This window comes from Pristiophorus japonicus, chromosome 15, assembly GCF_044704955.1.
Source record: "Pristiophorus japonicus isolate sPriJap1 chromosome 15, sPriJap1.hap1, whole genome shotgun sequence".
Lineage (NCBI taxonomy): Eukaryota > Metazoa > Chordata > Chondrichthyes > Pristiophoridae > Pristiophorus > Pristiophorus japonicus.
Window position 1 is genome coordinate 71,001,312 of NC_091991.1, and position 22,287 is coordinate 71,023,598.

Consider the following 22,287-nt stretch of genomic DNA (forward strand, 5'->3'; position numbering starts at 1 on the left):
TCTTCATGTTCAAGCATATTCCCAGGTGCTGGTCAAGAGTTTTGCACACAGTTACTTATGGTGGCCAGATCTAGCTAAAGATATAGAGTACATCTTTAGTCAGTGTACAACATCAATCGGTAAGCAAAAAACCATCACCAGTCTCATTACAGCCATGGAAATGGCCTCCCAGGGTGTGGCAAAGGTTATATGTAGATTTTGCTGAGCTAGAAGGACAGCAATTGTTCACTGTGATTGATAGTCATTCAAAGTGGGTAGGGGCAAAAATCGCCCCTATTTTAAAAAGGAGGCAGACAGAAAGCAGGAAACTACAGACCAGTTAGCTTAACATCTGTCATTGGGAAAATGCTGGAGTCCATTATTAAGGATGCAGTAGCGGGACATTTGGAAAAGCATGATTCAATCAAGCAGAGTTAACATGGTTTTGTGAAAGGGAAATCATGTTTGACAAATTTGCTGGAGTTCTTTGAGGATGTAATGAGCAGGGTGGATATGGGGAATGTGGCGTATTTGGATTTCCAGAAGGCATTTGATAAGGTGCCACAAAAAAGGTTGCTACATAAGATAAAAGTTCACAGGGTTGGGAGTAATATATTAGCATTGGTAGAGGATTGGCTAACTAACAGAAAACAGAGAGTTGGGATAAATGGGTCATTTTCCAGTTGGCAAACAGTAACCAGTGGGGTGCCGTAGGGATCGGTGCTGGGGCCTCAACTATTTATGATCTATATTAATGACTTGGATGAAGGAGCCGAGTGTAATGTAGCCAAGTTTGCTGATCATACAAAGATGGGTGGGAGAGCAAATTGTGAGGACGATGCAATAAATCTGCAACGGGATATAGACAGGCTATGTGAATGGGCAGATGGAATATAATGTGGGAAAGTGTGAGGTTATCCACATTGGCAGAAAAAATAGAAAAGCAAATGACTATTTAAATGGAGAAAAATTGCAAAGTGCTGCAGTACAGAGGGACCTGGGGGTCCTTGTGCGTGAAACACAAAAAGTTAGTATGCAGGTGCAGTAAATAATCAGGAAGGCAAATGGAATGTTGGCCTTTATTGCAAGGGGGATGGAATATAAAAGCAGAGAAGCCCTGCTACAACTGTACAGGGTATTGGTGAGGCCACATCTGGAGTACTGCGTACAGTTTTGGTCTCCGTATTTAAGGAAGGATATACTTGCATTGGAGGCTGTTCAGAGAAGGTTCACTAGGTTGATACCGGAGATGAGGAGGTTGAGTTATGAAGATAGGTTGAGTAGGTTGGGCCTATACTCATTGGAGTTCAAAAGAATGAGAGGTGATCTTATCAAAGCATACAAGATAATGAAGGGGCTCGACAAGGTGGATGCAGAGAGGATATTTCCACTCATAGGGGAAACTAAAACTAGGGGACCTAGTCTCAGAATAACAGGTCGCCCATTTAAAACTGAGATGAGGCGGCATTTCTTCTCTCAAAGGGTTGTAAATCTGTGGAATTTTCTGCCCCCAGAGAGCTGTGGAGCTTGGGTCATTGAATATATTTAAGGCGGAGATAGACAGATTTTTGATAAGGAAATAAAGGGTACGGGGAGTGGGCAGGGAAGTGGAGCGGAGTCCGTGATCAGATCAGGCTCGAGGGGCTAAATAACGTACTCCTACTCCTATTTCTTATGATGCGGAAAATAACAAGTAAAACACTAGATAACTTGCGAAGATTGTTTTCTTCATATAGCCTCCCAGAAGAAATTGTGTCTGATAATGGGCCGCAATTTTGTTCAGAAGAATTTGCACAGTTCATGAGCTGAAATGGTGTGAAACATACCATTCCACTGTACCTCCCTGCTTCAAATGGTACAGCAGAGCGCACAGTACAACTTGGAAAACATGTTCTCATCAAGCAAATGTTGGATCCAAATCCAAAGAAACGGCAGTTGTCGTTGGACCACAAACTGGCAAATTTTCTGATAAATTAACGTAATACTCCTCATACAACTACTGGTAGAACACCAGCAGAGTTGTTTCTCAAACGACAGCCACGAACCATTTTCTCGTTGTTAAAGCCGAACTTGGCAGTCAGTAGAAGAGAAACAATTAAGACAGAAAGAGAATCATGATAGAGGTAGAGTGAGAGAGTGAAGTATGAAATTGAATCAGAAGGTTAGAGTGAAGAACCATCACCAGAAATGATTAAAGTAGTTACCAAGATGAGCTGTGAGGATATGTGGCCCTCGCACATATTTGGTCAAGATGTTTCATAATGGTAAGATTAGGTTTATTCATATCGATCATATTTTACCCACATATGTGGAAGGAGTTGAAAGTTGGAATTAAATTGTAGTGTCAAAATGCAGACCAAGGCTTGCCCTTGGAGGAAAACTCTCCTCAGCATCAGCCTAGAATGAGTCTAAGTTCAACACCAAGTTTGGAAAGTTCTGTTTGAGAACGCAAGAACATAAGAAACAGGAGCAAGAGTAGGCCATACGGCCCCTCGAGCCTGCTCCGCCATTCAATAAGATCATGGCTGATCTGATCATGGCTGATCTGATCATGGACTCCCCGCTCCACTTCCCCGCCCACTCCCCATAACCCCTTATCGTTTAAGAAACTGTCTATTTCTGTCTTAAATTTATTGAATGTCCCAGCTTCCACAGCTCTCTGTGGTAGCAAATTCCACAGATTTACAACCCTCAGAGAAGAAATTTCTCATCTCAGTTTTAAATGGGCAGCCCCTTATTCTAAGATCATGCCCTCTAGATCTAGTCTCCCCCATCAGTGGAAACATCCTCTCCACATCTACCTTGTCAAGCCCCCTCATAATCTTACATGTTTCGATAAGATCACTCTCAATCTTCCGAATTCCAATGAGTAGAGGAAGTCAATCCCCTCATCTCCGGAATCAACCTAATGAACCTTCTCTGAACTGCCTCCAAAGCAAGTTGTAACGGGATTTAAAATTTCAGCCCGGGAAGGCATGGGCCGCTGATGTCAGAGTCCTTTCAGCCCGGGAAGGCATCGGGCCGGTACGTTCGGAGTCTTTTCGGCCCAGGACAGCATTGTGCTGGTACGTTCGGAGTCTTTTCGGCCCGGGACAACATCGGGTTTTAAATTTATAATGTTAATCGCTCTAATGGAGAAATCATTTACCCGGCAAAGCCCAATCCCCGAGGGACCCGGATAATCGAGAGTTGCCAATATATTATTTCGTAAATATGGAAACCAAAACTGTACGCAGTATTCCAGGTATGGCCTCTTTCTCCATTTAAATAATAACTTGCTCTTTGATTTTTTTTCTGCCAAAGTACATGACCTCACACTTTCCAACATTATACTCCATCTGCCAAATTTTTGCCCCTCACTTAAGGTATCTTCTTCAAAACAGAAAACCAGTGATTAAGTTTGATTAGTAAATATGACAAAATAAGTCCATATATTTTGTTGTGTATACCATGCGAGTTATGTATGATGATTATTTGGTTATGATTACTTCATTCAGAAGGGAAGTTATTATTTAAATGAAGAAAGATTGCAAAGTGCTGCAGTACAGCAGGATCTGGGAGTACTTGTGCATGAAACACAAAAGGATAGTATGCAGGTACAGCAAGTGATCAGGAAGGCCAATGGTATCTTGGCCTTTATTGCAAAGGGGATGGAGTATAAAAGCAGGGAAGTCTTGCTACAGCTATACAGGATATTGGTGAGGCCACACCTGGAATACTGCGTGCAGTTTTGGTTTACATATTTACGAAAGGATATATTTGCTTTGGAGGCAGTTCAGAGAAGGCTCATTAGGTTGATTCCGGAGATGAGGTGGTTGACCTATGAGAAAAGGTTGAGTAGGTTGAGCCTCTACTCATTGGAATTCAGAAGAATGAGAGGTGATCTTATCGAAATGTTTAAGATTATGAGGGGGCTTGACAAGGTGGATGCAGAGAGGATATTTCCACTGATGGGGGAGACTAGAACTAGAGGGCATGATCTTAGAATAAGGGGCCGGCCATTTAAAACTGAGATGAGGAGAAATTTCTTCTCTCAGAGGGTTGTAAATCTGTGGAATTCACTGCCTCAGAGAGCTGTGGAAGCAGGGTCATTGAATAAATTTAAGACCGAAATAGACAGTTTCTTAAACGATAAGGGGATAAGGAGTTATGGGGAGCGGGGAAGTGGAGCTGAATCCATGATTGGATCAACCATGATCGTATTAAATGATAGAGCAGGCTCGAGGGGCCGTATGGCCTACTCCTGTTCCTATTTCTTATGTTAGAAGTGTAATATAGAACGCCACCTAGTGGACTACTGTGGTAATGCAACTGCTGCTACAAATAAAAGTCTCCTGATGCAGTGGAGCCATCTTGTGTTTGTGTGCTTTAGTGATGTCCGACGAATGTATCACACCACTTGCCAGAGACGCCCACATCCAATGAATTTTTTTTCAAAAACACTAGGTTTGAACTTGCGGTCACTTAATGTTTTTAATAAGCGATAACCTGAACTATGATTGGGGGTCGTGGTATTGGGCCCAACTCGGGGGAATGTGGCAAAGACACAACTAACAGGACCGAGACACCGACCCATAAAATCTCGGGTATTTGCCGGCATCCAGCTCCCGCCGGGCGGCCCCGGGTACACACTCTGCCCGCCGGGCGGCCCCGGGTACACACTCTCCCCACCGGACGGCCCCGGGTACACACTCTCCCCGCCGGGCGGCCCCGGGTACACTGACCCCGGGCGGCTCCTACCTGCGGGCCCTCACGGTCTCTTCGCTGTCCGGGTCCGGTGAGAAAGACTCAAGCCCCGAGCCTCACCAAGCTGTTGTCAGCGACGCCATGGCAACCGCCACGTGACCAGCGTGCGCCAACCCCGCAAAGCTGAGCATGCGCAGTGCCATTCTCGGGTGCTGAGCCGCGCGCCTGCTTTACACTGCAATCATTTACAGCATTTGCTTTGATGCAAGCTTGCAGCCAGTATCAATCACTCTGGTGCAATTTTCGGAGATGCCTCTCATAAAATTCAACTTTTCCCCATAACTCTACAATTTAGTCTATTTAAAGTACATGTCCAATTGTCTTTTAAAAGTTTCTATGGAATTTGATTCCATTACCTTTTCAGGTAGTGCGTGCCAGATATTAGCAACCCTTCCTGTAAAGATATAGCTAATTTCCTCTACTTTTGCCAATTATGTTCAATCTATGCTTTCTGGTTGCCAGAGAAAATAGTTTCTCTCCACTTGCTCTATAAAAAACCTCTCAATTTTGAACACCTCTATCAAATCTCCTCTTAACCTTCTCTGCTCTCAGAACAATCCTAGCTCCTCCAATCTCCTCACACAACTAAACTCCCCCATTCCTGGTGGTATCCTCGTAAACCATACCCCCCTCCAGAGCCTTGGCATTTTTCCTAAACTGATGCCCAGAATTATACACATTCCAGCAGAGGCCTAACCAGAGATTTGTAAAGATTTAGCACAACTTCATTATTTTTGCATTCAATACCCCTCTTTACAAAACAAAGTATCCATACACTTTCTTAACTGCCTTATCAACTTGCCTTGCCACCTTCAAAGATTTGTGAATGTGTACCCCCAGCTCCCTCTGTTCTTGCACTACCCTAAAAATAGTACCACTTATATATTGCCTCTCCATGTTGTTTCTTCCAACCTCGTTATTTTTCTCCAAACCCCTTTTCCTAAATATAACACCAGTAAGCAACACATCTTATAAGTGAAAAGCAAAATGCAGCAGATGCTGGAAATCTGAAATAGAAAAGGTTGAAAACAAATAACAGGTCATTTAGCATCTTTAGCAGTCTTTATTTTAACAGAAATTTGTTTATCTAATTTATTTCCTCCACATAGTGTTGGAGTCACCAAAAGAAAACTGCAAAACCTGCAACCCTAAAAACAATTTCAGACTTTTTTTTTGAGGGATACATGCAATGAAGAAATCTCGTCCACTTCTATCCTAGTGAGAAGCAATTTGCCAGCCTTGTAAAGTTTGATTAATTAATTTTTTTAGCTTTTTCAACTCATTGAAAAAAACATATAGCATCAGAACTCTGGGCAAATGCCCATTCTCTTACGATGCATTTTGAATGAAAAAGCTTATTATTTATAGCACCACAATCTCCTTGGGACATTCCAAAATGTTTTACAACCAATGAATTACTTTTGAAGAGCAGTATCTTATATAAGCAAGTATGGCTGCAAATCTGGACATAGCAAGGTCCCACAAAGATTCAACCAAGCAATTTCACAGCAGATTGCACTAGAGCAATGTAAGCAAAACCTCCAGGAGCACTGGTTTCATAATCAGCGTGAGCATAGTCTTCTCTCTTGCCACTGGATCAAGACCCAGCTCTGTCAAGCCCATGTGGTGGCTGGTGTGCAACGGCCACCCCACGTTAAAAGAATCCATGCACAGGCATCTTCCACCCTTCGGTATGTAGTTCGGGACCTCGAATGTCAGGTCCCTCATTGAAACATCTGTGAACTTATCTATTTTTGGTGTGGAAGCGGGTCATCCTCGATACGAGGGTCTGCCTAATACTAATACTATACTAGTCTTTTCCAGTTCCAGTTCAAAAGTGCAGTGTAAGGATCCGTCTAAAACTGAGAGTGTCCCAAGAGACAGCGAGGGGCCAAATCCAGTCCAAGATCTTCCATCACAAAGCCCAGTTGGGTCCTTTCTTTTCTGCATGCTCACGCACATAACCTTCTGCAGCCAGCTTCTCAGAGGACTGAAAATAAGTGTGATCTAAATCCACCTGCATCGTTTCCACTCATGAATGATAATTTGAACCAAAGTAATGAGTAGTTAAATCATACAGAGCAGGAAATTCCCAGGTTTGATCCCTCTTCCGTACAGAGTCAAATGGCCTCAGGCAAGTTAGTGTTAGGACTGCTACAGTTGGACTCGAGCCATGGGGGTGGGGAAACTGGGCAGAACTAGAGAGGGAGTACCCCTTCTGGATCCACAGCAATACAGCCCCCTTCCTGTTTGCCTCCCCCACTGTCCCAGGCTGTACATGCAGGCCAGATTGGCGTCCAAACTGGATGATTTTGGGAGGCCCAGAATGGCGAACTGCATTGGGAAGCCCAACTGGCACCCGTAGCTTGCCATTGTGAAAATGCAGCTCAATTTAGACCGAGCATTGGGCCTCCACCTTTAATACGTCGCAAATTTCGGGCCAGCTCAGAGATAACCCAATTTCTGCCCCGGCATCAGGGAGAGGAAAAGGAGAACAGCCAGGATTCCCGCTTCTGTACATTATTTAGCAAACCTTCCTTTAAGTGCACCTGGATTTTGAGTGAGGGCAGAATTGGGTTTGTCTGCAATTTCTTTCATGGTTAACGATAGCAGACACTCATTGTCGAGGCTCATTCACAAATGAATGATTAATTAGGCAAAATACCAGAGGGCAATATTTTAAAAGAATCTAGGGAACAGATAGCAGAGGCTATACTACACATATTTCAAAATTTGTTAGAAATAGGTATAGTACCAGAGGACAAGCACACAGTCAGCGTAATACCTATATTTAAGAAGGGGATAGAACATGTCTAGGGAATTATAGAGCAGTCAGCTTAACATTGGTGGAAGGAAAAATAATGCAATCTCAACTAAAATGAGAAAATAGAACTAGAAATAAAAAATTATAATAATGAATACTCAGCATGGATTTCAAAAGGACTATGTTGCTTGACCAACCTTATTGAATTTTTGGAAGAGGTAACAAAGAGAGTAGACAATGTAAATGCGGTAGATGTAATGTATCTAGATTTTCAAAAGATCTTTGATAAAGATATCCCATATTAGAGTGATGCACAAGGTCAGAGAATGCGGTGTTAGGAGACAGGTAGCAGAATGGATAGCTAGCTGGCTTCAAGACAAAAAGCAGAGTGTGGATAGTGGTGCTCCACAAGGATCAGAGCTGGGACCACTGTTGTTCACAATTTATATTAATGATTTAGACTTAAGAATCAAAAACACAATTTCTAAATTTGCAGATGATACTAAATTGGGAGGGGGGAGTGTCAATACTGAGGAAGACTGCAACAAATTACAGGAGGACAATAAGCTTGCAGAATGGGCATATAATTGGCAAATTAAATTCAATACAGATGTGATGTACAGGTGCATCGAAAATCTGGAGTTCCGGAATCCGGACGGATCAGTATCAGGGTTGTCCGGAAGCCATACAATGTTCTGGAATTCGGACCCGCCGACCTCAGGGGCCCTCCGCTGCCTGACCTTAGGCCTCGCCATGGCTGCCCTTACCTTACAGCCTTGGCCAAACAGCTCCTCCGCGGCGGGGCCCCACCCGAACAGCTCCTCGGCGGGGGACTCCACCCCAACATTCCGAAATCCAGAAATACCCGAACCTGGGCTCAGGTGTTTATGGATTTGTGATGTCAGAAAGACGATCGAAAGTCCGGAAACGCCCAGAATCCAGAACAGTCTCGGTCCCAAGTGTTCCAGATTCTCGACGCTGCACCTGTATTACATTTGGTAGGAAGAATAGGGAAGTTACTTATTACTTGGAGGGTGTGAGTCGAGGTGAGGTAGAGGAATAAAGGGTTCTTGGAGTACAAATATACACATCATTAAAAATTGTGACAGATTAGCAAGGCCGTAAAAAAAGCAAACCAAGCACTACGGTTTATTTCTAGAGGTATAGAATTGAAAAGTAGGAAAATATGCAAAACCTGTATCGAACCTTGATTAGACCACACTTAAGAGTACTGTGTACAGTTCTGGTTGCCATATTATAAAAAAGATAGAGGCACTGGGGAGGTGCAGAGAAGATTTACAATGATGATACCAAAAATGCGAGGGTATACATATCAGAAAAGGTTGAATAGACTGGGTTCCTTTTCTTATGGAGAGAGAAGGCTGAGAGGTAACCCAATAGCAGTCTTTACAATTATGAAAGATTTTGATAGAAACATAGAAAATAGGTGCAGGAGCAGGCCATTCGAGCCTGCACCACCATTCAATATGATCATGACTGATCATGCAACTTCAGCACACCACTCCTGCCTTCTCTCCACACCCTCTGATCCTTTAGCCGTAAGGGCCACATCTAACTCCCTTTTGAATATATCCAACGAACTGGACTCAATAACTTTCTGTGTTAGAGAATTCCAGAGGTTCACAATTCTCTGGGTGAAAAAGTTTCTCCTCATCTCGGTCCTATATGGCTTACCCCTTATCCTTAGACTGTGACCCCTGGTTCTGGACTTCCCCAACATCAGGAACATTCTTCCTGCATCTAACCTGTCCAATCCTGTCAGAATTTTATATGCATCTGAGATCCCCTCTCATTCTTCTAAATTCCAGTGAATATAAGCCTAGTCGATCCAGTCTTTCTTCATATGTCAGTCCTGCCATCCCAGGAATCAGTCTGGTGAACCTTCGCTGCACTCCCTCAATAGCAAGAATGTCCTTCCTCAAAACTGCACACAATACTCAAGGTGTGTTCTCAGCAAGGCCCTGTACAGTGGATACAGAGATAACATTTCCATTTGTAGGGAAGAGCATAACTAGAAGTATTAATAAGATAGTCACCAAGAAATTCAATAGGAAATTCAAAAGAAAATTCTTTACCCAAACAGTGGTGAGAATATGGAACTTGCTACTGCAGGCAGTAGCTGAATCGAATAGTATAGATCCATTTAAGGGGAGGCTAGACAAGCATATGAGAGAGAAGCGAATAGAGGGTTATGCTGATAGATTTAGATGAGGAAAGACAGACGGAGGCTCGAGTGGAGAATGAACGTCGGCATGGACTGGTTGGGCTGAATGGCCTGTTTGTGTCGTATATCCTATTTACTAATATCCATATCTCAGCAAGAGGTCAATGCCTTCATGTGAGGAGAAGAGAGAGTAAGGGGAGCAAACAGGCAGAATGAAGGAAATGCTCCTTTCCCAGCAAAGATGATTATTCTGTTATGTAAAACAGGAATAAAATGGTGTATTTATATTTCACATCAAGTAATGTGGATTTCAACATTAAAAACAATGCAAAGAATGTTTCAGAGAGTCATTTTAATAACATCTATACAGCTTGGAATTGACAAAACAGACAGTATGGTTTGCCATAGTTTAAATTGGCCATTTCCATTGGTTGTGAGGGGCTTCTTCTATTAACGGCTCCCATGGTTTCCACTTGACCATTTTATATGCCAGAGAAAGTTCATTCTCAGCCTGTAATTCAAATATAAAATCAGTATCCAGGGGCATTTTAATATCATTTTCTAACAACATTTAAAATATTTCAATTGATTTTTGCTTATCAACTCCCACCAAAAGAATTAAAACTAACCGTGCCCAATCACTACTTTCTGAAAATTCTAACTCTAGACAGTCAGCGACTGTGATTGAATTATTTGCTGTCGCCCTCAGGGACAGTTCACAACACCAACTTTAGTCATTGCACTAAATCAGATCTGAAAAATAAAGAATCAACTTTTCTTAAGGATCTCCTCAGAAAAGATTTGCAAATGACCTGCTCCAGCCTAGCAGTTTTCAACTGTTGTTTCGCTAAGATACAGAGAGAACTCAATGGAGTCTCAAGAAGAAGCATCACTAGGTTTAACAAGGTTGCTTTCCAATTTGTCTTTGCTCCTCTAATATCCCGTCACCAATAATCAACATATCCATATGCAGAGATTTAAAAAGTTTTTCAAATAGTTACAAACTATCAGCAAATGAGTATTCTGTATTCTTGGCTGCCACATTACAGTGCAATGGTCTTTTTGGTTGTTGCGTGGGAGAGAATTTGCATGCCATATATGGACTAAGAATTTCCCTTTAATGAACTACATGTATTAATGAATAAACCTGAAGTAATGACACCAATCAACATTGAACATTTGGCCACCACTGGCAACACCACCCACAACTGAAATAGTATTTTGTTTTTTAATTGCGCAAGGGAAGCAATTTGACCGTTGCGATCTGCACTATCCTCAGCTAGCAGTTATCAACTGCTTGAACCTCATCTGAATATCTCAAATAGACAGCCTCATCATCATTCCTTGTCATAACTCTTAATCTGCAAACTTGACAATCAGCTATACAGGAACAAATGGCCAAATCAGGAGCAGTTCATGTTACTGTGCATAGCACCACGAACATTCAAAGCCTTTAATTATTTTTTGCACCATGATTTATATGCCCCTTCAAATCTTGTTTGATTACACTCTGATGAAGCACCTTGGGATGTTTTACTATGTTAAAGGAGCTATATAAATGCAAGTTGTTGTTGTTGCCACTAATGAGTTTAATAAATTGTTATAGTTTGCAGAAATCCAAATAAAATCATGGGGTTTTCATGGTTTGTGCTTAATTTGCATTTTTCCTGCAATTCCTCTCAATTATGCATTTTCAAGACATAAATGAGGTACCATCAAAATACAATGAGGTATTAATTCATCAGAATGAGAAGTGCAAAAATATAAATCAGTTCAGGCTTCAAATGCTGTAACTCCAAGAAGCTTTTAACTTTGAAGAGATTCTAAAATATGGGAATACAGCTCTGAACTCAAGATAGCAGGGCACAATTGAAATTCGGACAGTTCCTAGGTGTTCACTTGTATTATATATATTTAATATAAGGTTTGTTATTCTTTCAGTAAATTAATTCACACTATTTATCTATAAGTTTCTAAACTGTTCAATTTTCCTGCTTTCTCTATTTCTCTAGGCTACACTGTAGTTTATTCTTTTAGCTCTTCACGACAATTCAAAGACTGGGGTATTGATTCAGTGCCAATCTGTGCTCTCCTTGAATGCACATACAGAGTGGCAATGGCAGGTGATTCTTCTCCTTTAATTTCCCCCTCCCATTGGATACAATCAAGTTTACCACATGTTAAATTGCACGTGTTAATAATCTGCACCCCACCACTCGGTGATATCCCCCAACAATTGGGCCAGTTAACAACAATTTGTTCCACTTTAGAAACGTGGTATTAAAATATATGTTTTCAAAATATTCTGACTGGATGGAACTTTGTAAATAAATACATCACTCCTAACTCAAAAACTAAGCTACTGTGATTTATGACAAGTACTCAAAAGTAAAGAAGCTCCAGTTTTTAGGATTATTTCCTTTCCTCTTCTGCCAAAAGTGCCGCTTCATGCTGGGCTACAATTTCACAGGTATTCACAATCCTTCAGTACTGCACCTAAATTATCATGGTTTATGTATGAACCTCAATAGTGGGTGTAGACCAGTGATTCAACCGTGCATCATGGCCAAGCTCAAACCCATTCTCACCTAAAATCTACACATAGGATATCTAGTAAGGGCACTGAATAGCGATTAGGCAATACTGGCTGCCCCTCCCTAACCCAAGCTAGCTGAGGCCAATTGTAATGTTATCCCTGCCTAGGTCAGCTGGCTGAGCACTGATAAAAGGTTGCACCCGAGATCTTCGCTGTGCCTTCAATTACAGTTATAAGCTGGGTAGGATGCCAGCAATGTGACAGAATGTGTAGTTATGTAACTCAAACAGAAAAAAATGCTTCACATATAGAATTGGGGCCAAATGTATGCAAAAAAGACAACACAAAACACAATGATATTGGGTTCTCTCCATTTCGATAGGAAAGTCCTTCTAATTAACACGATAGTTCCTTCTGCTGCTGAATGAATATGCAATGAATGTCTGCAATAAATACAGTGTATGGATTTTCACGTGGAGCCTTAAATTCTCCAGCAGTGACTTACCTGTGAAATGACTTCCTCTATCTGTCCACAGTTGATTTTGTCTTCTAGCTTTTGAACATCATGCTCCTGCAATATACAATACAGAAGAGGTGACTTGAAAAGCCACTTGTGTACAGGGTCTCACTGCCCGTGAACTTAACACTATCCATCTCATACGAATCATCTTTTTAGATTTTGACACACCAATAAAATATTCACAGAAGGAATCAAATCAGACTGCTGGGAGCAAAACAACCAAACCTGTAGCTGCCACACATCGTAAAACATGACAAACATGGTAGAGAAATTCAGGGTGGCTCAGCAAATCTTCCACAATTTAAAAGGTAAAGTAAAATATATTTTCAGTAAAATGATTACAATTGTTTTTATGGAAGCTACAATTATGAACAGTATTCCATAAATACTTTTACCTACAGCTTTAGGTATCACTTTATTAACCTTGATCTCTGCAATTGTCTGTAAGACATGCAGTATTCAAATGTTTTGTCCCAATAAACATTGAAAAGATGCCCTTTCTTTGTTGTGCAACTTTCATAACCCTCATTTCTTTTAGTGCCATGAGGATAATTGATGCATCACATTTACTTAAAATCAATCTTACAAAGTTTAAGTCTTTCAAAAGGAAGCCAGCTAGAGGCCTTGAAATAAGGAAAATACTCAAATGAAACATAACAGATCAACCTAAGAAAACAATACGTCATCCACTAAAAACATGCAGTCATCTAAATCAAGCTAGCTTACCGATTTCATCAAGTCAAACCTTTCATTGATGATCTGCTCGGTGTACTTCCTATAGGCTGCATCCTGAGGGATGGACTGCAGGACAGTGAGGATTCTGGAGTACAGAATTCTCAACTTCTGAAAGGAAACAATACAAAAAACCTTAAAAGAATGAACTCTTTTGTGGCTTGTTTCTCTTCTTCTAATCTCTCCATATTTTCTCTGGCAGGCAGGACAGGCTGTAAGCTTGCAGCCAGGTCCCTGCCAATCTTGTTAGATAGCTGTCTGCAAGAAGCTACAAAAGGCAGCATAATTCATTGGCCTTCAGTTTTGCCAAGCAACATTCATTTTCTACCTGGTGCCTCCCAATGGCTCTATCAGATTGTAAATTGGGAATTTATACTTTGAGGTGATGTAATTAAGCTTTAAACTGATGATAGGAATAGACTCTGTTTAGGTGAATAGTTAGATAGGAATGGGAAAACTAGTACTGTAGTACAAGAATAAAATATGTAAACAGAGTCAGGTTAGATGCCAAGTAGTATTTATTGTCACAGTCATTAATTACTAAAACATGTGGCAAGTGTGTACTCACTGCAGTCCTTCAAAAGGGAGCTGGCAAGTTCCCGACAGTTGAGGAGATCTCTAGTTATAGAAGGTAGATGGAGAAGTAGCTGTAATTACTGATAACAGCTTGCTTGCGTTCGGGAGTAGCAGAGTTTTTTTTAATAAATAAACTGGCCTACAGTCTCTTCACCTTTCCTAGGAGAGTGTGAAGATTTGTGCTCACAAATCTGCATCTTACCATTCTGACATTGCACAATGCAGCTCATTGCACTGCACCGCCTCACAACTTCAACCTTCTTCTTAAAGCCTTGATGAGGTTTAGAGTTGCCTTGAATTAAATCCCAACCATTGTATTTATTTAAAATTACATTGCAGTTTTACAATTTGTTATCTTCAATCTCCAGAAAATCCTCTGTACACACATTTTCCTAACAAAGATGTCGATTCCTAGATTTCTAACAACATTTGCTGGTGCAAAGAGCAGGCTCATTCCCTAACCCATTTTTTCTTCGCCAAAAATCAGAAATTGCCAGGTGAAACCAACATGAAAACACTCCTTGATTCAGCAGCCAGGCCAGTAATATATTACACCGAAGTATTAGAAGAAATACATTCCAGAGACTTAACAGAAAATCCTTTTCTTCATTTTACATAACTCGTGTACCACAGACATCCAGTGCATACACTAGCTTTTGAATATCATGCAAATATCATAATTCAGCCTTTAATTGGAAAGCATGCCATCAGTTGTTCAATAACACAGCTTGAAGAAAATGAATGCTGAATTCTGCTCCAACATATATGCAATCTCATAATTCTTCCATGGATTGTCTCCTATGGTGCAGATAAATTAAAGTAGGCAGTGAATGAGTGCTTCTTGAAAGCCTCACTGTTAATTCACTACAAGTCTTTCCACCCAGATTAGTTCTCTTCCCCCAGGATTATTCTCCTCAGTCAGAATGATAATTTTCAATACAACAGATAGTTTTCTCTCTCCCTCCTTGGTCAAGACTGGTGTGTTTTTCAAAAAGAAGCTGATGTTTGAATTCCAACTATATTGGTCATTTTAACATGGGCATCAAAGTAAGGAATTCAACAATGACAAGAACAGTACCAGATCACATCCTAGTAAGTCATATTTTACAACTCATGGAATTGTCCATGTTACAGAACTCAAAACAAAAAATTACAAAAACTATACCTCATGAGGATGCTGGGCCACAGCAAGACCCACCAACCCAGTGGTCTGCAGGAAAGAAAACAAATAAGATTAGTATACATTACAAATTTCCTCAAGGGTAGCGCTCTTCCCCATATCTCTCGGTCTCATTCCTCCTGCATCTTTATCTCTCTCCCCCCCACCCCCCCATACTCATCTCCCCTCTCTCTCTCGCTCTCTTCCCTCAATTGTTTTTTCTGTATCTCTAACTCACCCCCATATCCATCTCTCCCCTCTCGTTTTTTTCCTTGTTATCTCTAGATTTCCCTCAATTTGTCCTTTGTATCTCACTCTTTTCCCTATGTATCCCTTCTGTTTTCCCCATGTATCTCTCTTTTCCCTATATATTCTAGTGTCAGTTGTGGCTCAGTGGGTAGCATTCTCACCTGAGTCAGAAGGTTGTACATTCAAGTCCCACTCCAGGGACTTGAGCACAAAAAAAAAATCTAGGCCAACAGTGCAGTGCTGAGGAAGCATTGCACTGTTGGAGTGCCGTCTTTCAGATGAGACATTAAACCAAGGCCCAGTCTGCTCTCTCAAGTGGACATAAAATATCCCATGGCACTATTTCAAAGAAGAGCAGGGGAGTTCGCACCGATGTCCTGGCCAATATCTATCGCTCAATCAACATAGCAAAAAAACAGATTATCTGGTCATTATCACATTGCTGTTTGTGAGAGTTTGCTTGTGCGCCGTTTTAGCTGCAGCATTTCCTACATTACAACAGTCACTACATTCCAAAAGTACTTTACTGGCTGTAAAGCGCTTTGAGACATCCAGTGGTTGTGAAAGCCGCTATATAAATCAGTTTTTCTTATGTATCTCTCTCTTTTCCCTATACATCTTACTCTCTATCCACAGTATCGCGCTCTCTCTTTTCCCTATATATCTCATTCTCTCTATCCCCAGTATCTCTCTCTCCTTTCCCTATGTATTTCTCTCTATCCCCAGTATCTAATTCTCTTTATCCCCAGTATCTCTATCCTTTCCCTATGTATCTCTCCCTATCCCTAGTATCTCTATCCTTTCCCTATGTTCTCTCCCTATCCCTAGTATCTCTATCCTTTCCCTATGTTCTCTCCCTATCCCTAGTATCTCTATCCTTTCCCTATGTTCTCTCCATCCCCAGTACCCCGCACTCTCTCCATCCCCAGTACCCCGCACTCTCTCCATCCCCAGTACCCCGCACTCTCTCCATCCCCAGTACCCCGCACTCTCTCCATCCCCAGTACCCCGCACTCTCTCCATCCCCAGTACCCCGCACTCTCTCCATCCCCAGTACCCCGCACTCTCTCCATCCCCAGTACCCCGCACTCCCTCCATCCCCAGTACCCCGCACTCCCTCCATCCCTCACATTCTCTCCATGGTATCTCGCACACTCTCCATCCCCAGTATCTCGCACTTTCTCTCCATCCCCAGTATCTCTATCCTTTCCCTATGTATCACTCACTCTCTTCATCCCCAGTATCTCTATCCTTTATCCCCAGTATCTCTATCCTTTCCCTATGTATCACTCACTCTACCCCCAGTATCTCACTCTCTCCACCCCCAGTATCTCTATCCTTTCCCTATGTATCGCTCAATTTCTCCACCCCCAGTATCTCTCACTCTCTCCACCCCCAGTATCTCTATCCTTTCCCTATGTATCTCACACTCTCTCTATCCCCAGTATCTCTATCCTTTCCCTATGTATCGCTCACTCTCTCTATCCCCAGTATCTCTATCCTTTCCCTATGTATCTCACAATCTCTCCACCCCCAGTATCTCTATCCTTTCCCTATGTATCTCACACTCTCTCTATCCCCAGTATCTCTATCCTTTCCCTATGTATCGCTCACTCTCTCCACCCCCAGTATCTCTATCCTTTCCCTATGTATCTCACACTCTCTCTATCCCCAGTATCTCTATCCTTTCCCTATGTATCGCTCACTCTCTCTATCCCCAGTATCTCTATCCTTTCCCTATGTATCTCACAATCTCTATCCTTTCCCTATGTATCTCACACTCTCTCTATCCCCAGTATCTCTATCCTTTCCCTATGTATCTCACTCTCTCTACCCCCAGTATCTCTATCCTTTCCCTATGTATCGCTCACTCTCTCTACCCCCACTATCTCTATCCATTCCCTATGTATCTCACACTCTCTCTACCCCAAGTATCGCTATCCTTTCCCTATGTATCTCACACTCTCTCTATCCCCAGTATCTCTATCCTTTCCCTATGTATCTCACACTCTCTCTATCCCCAGTATCTCTATCCTTTCCCTATGTATCGCTCACTCTCTCTACCCCCACTATCGCTATCCTTTCCCTATGTATCTCACACTCTCTATCCTTTCCCTATGTATCTCACACTCTCTCTATCCCCAGTATCTCTATCCTTTCCCTATGTATCTCACAATCTCTATCCTTTTCCTATGTATCTCACAATCTCTCTATCCCCAGTATCTCTATCCTTTCCCTATGTATCTCACAATCTCTATCCTTTCCCTATGTATCTCACACTCTCTCTATCCCCAGTATCTCTATCCTTTCCCTATGTATCTCACACTCTCTCTATCCTTTCCCTATGTATCTCACACTCTCTCTATCCCCAGTATCTCTATCCTTTCCCTATGTATCTCACAATCTCTATCCTTTCCCTATGTATCTCACACTCTCTCTATCCCCAGTATCTCTATCCTTTCCCTATGTATCTCACACTCTCTCTATCCTTTCCCTATGTATCTCACACTCTCTCTATCCCCAGTATCTCTATCCTTTCCCTATGTATCTCACAATCTCTATCCTTTCCCTATGTATCTCACACTCTCTCTATCCCCAGTATCTCTATCCTTTCCCTATGTATCTCACAATCTCTATCCTTTCCCTATGTATCTCACACTCTCTCTATCCCCAGTATCTCTATCCTTTCCCTATGTATCTCTCACTCTCTTTTTGACCTCTACTCACTTTTTTCAGGAGTCCAGCCATTGCCGCCGCAGTGCATTGTGGGATGGCCTCCAGGCCGTGTAAAGGAGCGCCGAGCTGTCGCGGTGCCTAGACCTGATGAGCGGAGCTGCGAGCCTGAGCGCGCTGACGGGCGGACGGGCGGACGGAGGAGCAGCAGGCGCGGAGTGTGTGAGCCCGAGCGGGGCCTGGCCACAGCGTGAGGGGAGGGGGATGGGGCACAGGTGGGGAGCGCGGCCGGACTGGATTACAGACTGGCGGCGGCTGAGACCCGGCCTGTAATCACTGGGGGCGGGCGGCGCTTGGTATCAGTCCCCGTGTGTTTAATATGGGATCGTGTGTGAGTTATGGTCTGAGGGGGCGTGACCTGGGTGGGCGGGGCCGGGGTATGGTCAGCCTGTGGGCGTTACCTAGGTGGGCGGCCCTTGTGAGGGGCGGGGCCGATGGACCAGCTGGTCTTTTCCTCTCCAATGTCCTTAAAATGTCATTCCTGAAATGTCAGCACAGCCTGATGGAGGCAGGCAGCAATGAGTCGTGGCCCCAGTGAGAGTCTCACATATATATATATATATATATTTAGAAACATAGAAAATAGGTGCAGGAGTAGGCCATTCGGCCTTTTGAGCCTGCACCACCATTCAATAAGATCATGGCTGATCATGCAACTTCAGAACCCCATTCCTGCTTTCTCTCATACCTCTTGATCCCTTTAGCCGTAAGGGCCATATTTAACTCCCTTTTGAATATATCTAACGAACTGGCCCCAACAACTTTCTGTGGTAGAGAATTCCACATGCCCACAACTCTCTGAGTGAAGAAGTTTCTCCTCATCTCTGTCCTAAATGGCTTACCCCTTATCCTTAGACTGTGACCCGTGGTTCTGGACATCCCCCAACATCGGGAACATTGTTCCTGCATCTAACCTGTCCAGTCCCGTCAGAATTTTATATGTTTCTATGAGATCCTCTCTCATTCTTCTAAATTCCATTGAATACAAGCCTATTCAATCCAGTCTTCATATGTCAGTCCTGTCATCCCAGGAATCAATCTGGTGAACCTTCGCTGCACTCCCTCAATAGCAAGAATGTCCTTCCTCGGATTAGGAGACCAAAACTGTACACAATATTCAAGGTGTGGCCTTACCAAGACCCTGTACAACTGTAATAAGACTTCCCTGCTCCTATTCTTGAATCCTCGCTATGAAGGCCAATATGCCATTTAATGCCTTCACCACCTGCTGCACCTGTATGCCAACCTTCAATGATTGATGTACCATGACACCCAGGTATCGTTGCACCTCCCCCTTTACCAATCTGTCACCATTCAGATAATAATCAGTCCTCCTGTTTTTACCACCAAAGTGGATAACCTCACATTTATCCACATTATACTGCATCTGTCATGTATTTGCCAAACCTGCCCAAGTCACCTTGCAGCCTCTTAGTAACCTCCTCACAGCTCACACTGCCACCCAGCTTAGTGTCATCTGCAAACTTGGAGATATTACATTTAATTCCTTCGTCTAAACCATTAATGTATATTGTAAATAGCTGGTGTCCCAGCACTGAACCTTGCGGCACCCCACTAGTCACTGCCTGCTCTTCTGAAAAGGACCCGTTTATTCCCACTCTTTGCTTCCTGTCTGCCAACCAGTTCTCTATCCACATCAGTACATTACCCCCGATACCATGTGCTTTAATTTTGCACACTAATCTCTTGTGTGGGACCTTGTCAAAAGCCTTTTGAAAGTCCAAATACACCACATCCACTGGTTCTCCCTTGTCCACTCTACTAGTTACATCCTCAAAAAAATTCTAGAAGATTTGTCAAGCATGATTTCCCTTTCATAAATCCATGCTGACTTGGACCGATCCTGTCACTGTTTTCCAAAAGAAAGTCTTGCATTTATGTTGCGTCTTTCACGACAACCGGACGTCTCACAGCGCGTTGCAGCCAATGAAGTGCTTTTGAAGTGTAGTCACTGTTGTAATGTGGGAAACGTGGCAGGGAATTTGCACACAGCAAACTCCCACAAACAGCAATGTAATAATGACCAGATAATCTGTTCTTGTTATGTTCATTGAGGGATAAATATTGGCCAGGACGCAGGGGAGAACTGCCCTCCTTTTCTTCAAAATAGTGCCATGGGATCTTTTACATCCACCTGAAAGAGTAGACGAGGCCTCGGTTACCATCAGCAGCCCGGGGCCATTGGAAGGAGCAGCGTGCAGCGGCCCGACCTGGAAATTGGCGTGGTCCCTGCCTGCAAGACCATCAGCAGGCTGGGGACACTGGAGGGAGTAGCGTGCAGCAGCATACCACTGCAGGGAGCAGCATGTGCTGCTGCAGGAGGACGACGGCTATGAAGCCAGGTCGCTGATTGCAGTGCAGGCAGGCACAGCAGGAGGGGCGAAGGAGCGGCAAGAGTACGTTGAGGGAAGTGATCGGGGCCCAGGAGAGGCGTGAATCTGGGGCCCAGAAGAGGCGAGGGCCCAGGGGCAGCATGGGTCAGCCCACACTGCCTGTTCGGTCTGTGCAGCAGAGTTGGTCTCCAGTTAGTCTTGGGTAATCCTTACCACTGGACCAAGACCTAGCTCTGTCAAGCCCGTGTTGAAAAACTGGATCCATAATCACAAGTAACTTCCCTTCAGATTTGTCCGAAGATATTTAGCTTTTGGGGAAATATTAATGAGCCTGACTTTCCTAATTAATAACAATCTTTCCTTCTGCAAGCACTTAAAGTCCCCCAAGTGCAATGAAGTTTAGCATTAACAATGCAATCCAGAGGAGTTGTTACTCATAATGTGTGCTTTAGTAGTGTGTTTTGTTTACAGATTATCTGTTGATGATAATCTCTTAAGTAAGGTCCTTCATCCTTATTTTATGCTGTATGCACTGTAGAAAGCCAAAATTATTTCTTCTCTAAAAGCTTTTCAGAATGTGGTAAAGACAATGTCAGTTCGCTGTCACAAAGTTGAAAACACTTTTTTAAATTTTGGATTTAAGTTAATGTTCAGAGATTATGCATAATTTCTTCCTTACTCTCCTTACATATCGCTGGAATTTAAAGGTTTGTGAAAGTATACCGAGAGGATAGTGACACAAAAATATTGCACTTCAAAAGAGCAAACTTTAAAGATATAAAAACAAGATTGAAAAGTTAGTTAAAACACTGGTTATGAGATTGACAGTAGTAAAGTGAAAATTAAGGAAAAATTGGTGAGACTACAATTGAAATTCATGCTGGCTAAGTTAAACAAAAGGAAATAGAGATCAATAATTTTTAGTAGAATAATATGAAGATAAAGGCTTTTCAAAAAAATCAAGAAATCCAGTAGGTAGGAGGATTGAATTTTTAAAAAATAACTGGAGACAACAACAGAAACATTGAGAGTAAGGTTGCTGAGAACATCTCAAGTGGGATTAAATCGTTTTTCAACTAGATGCACAGTAACAAAAATCTTGGTCCACTTGGAAATGACAGTGGATTGCTGAAATCTGGGGACAATTAAATGGCAAAGTTACCAAATGAGTACTTCATAACTCTCTACCCAGGAGGGAGAGAGAAAGGTAGTTGAGTCAGAAATCAGATTTCCAGGAAAGGCAGAATGAAGCAAGGGTAAAGCAATATGCAGATAACCTCTTTTTGATTTGTCAATTGTCTGTTGTGCCTGTATGTTTCTGCTTTCTAACTCGCATCCTCATCAATTACATTCTACCAAAAAAAAAATCCTTTTAATCACAACTTGCATTTATATAATGACTTTAATGTATGGGGAAAAAGTCCCAACTTGCTTCATATGGGCAAAAGGAGAAAAGTGGATGGCAAGTCTAAGATGGAGCTGTTAGGAGGCATGTTAAGTTTGGTCTTTAAAGACGAGAGGGAAGCTGGGGGTTTTATGGAGGAAATCCCAGAGCGTTGGACCAATGTGGTCAAAGACAGTGCTGGATCAAAGGAAGGGAGTTGCACAAGAGGTCGAGTGAGAGGAATGGAAAAAGCCCATAAGATTGGAAAGTAGCCTGGGAGGAGAATGGGATTTTTTTTTAGAATTAGGAACAGGAGTAGGCCATCTAGCCCCTCGAGCCTGCTCCGCCATTCACAAAGATCATGGCTGAT

General features: G+C 42.5%; 2 protein-coding genes across 2 annotated transcripts in view; both read right to left on the minus strand.

Annotated features, from left to right (window-relative positions):
* iqub (IQ motif and ubiquitin domain containing) overlaps window positions 1-4,809 on the minus strand; it is a 122,715-nt gene extending 117,906 nt beyond the window's left edge. Inside the window, exon 1 of the mRNA XM_070900586.1 lies at window positions 4,720-4,809. The gene's annotated coding sequence lies outside the window, so the exon portion shown is untranslated. The remainder of the gene's footprint in view (window positions 1-4,719) is intronic.
* A 5,202-nt stretch (window positions 4,810-10,011) lies between these two features.
* Window positions 10,012-18,513, minus strand: ndufa5 (NADH:ubiquinone oxidoreductase subunit A5). Its single transcript, XM_070901679.1, has 5 exons — window positions 18,174-18,513; window positions 15,204-15,248; window positions 13,457-13,573; window positions 12,716-12,781; window positions 10,012-10,185 (listed from the first exon to the last, which is right to left on the minus strand). The coding sequence occupies exons 1-5, from the start codon at window positions 18,192-18,194 to the stop codon at window positions 10,084-10,086; spliced, it is 351 nt and encodes a 116-aa protein (XP_070757780.1). The 5' UTR covers window positions 18,195-18,513; the 3' UTR covers window positions 10,012-10,083.
* Between the last annotated feature and the right edge of the window lie 3,774 nt (window positions 18,514-22,287).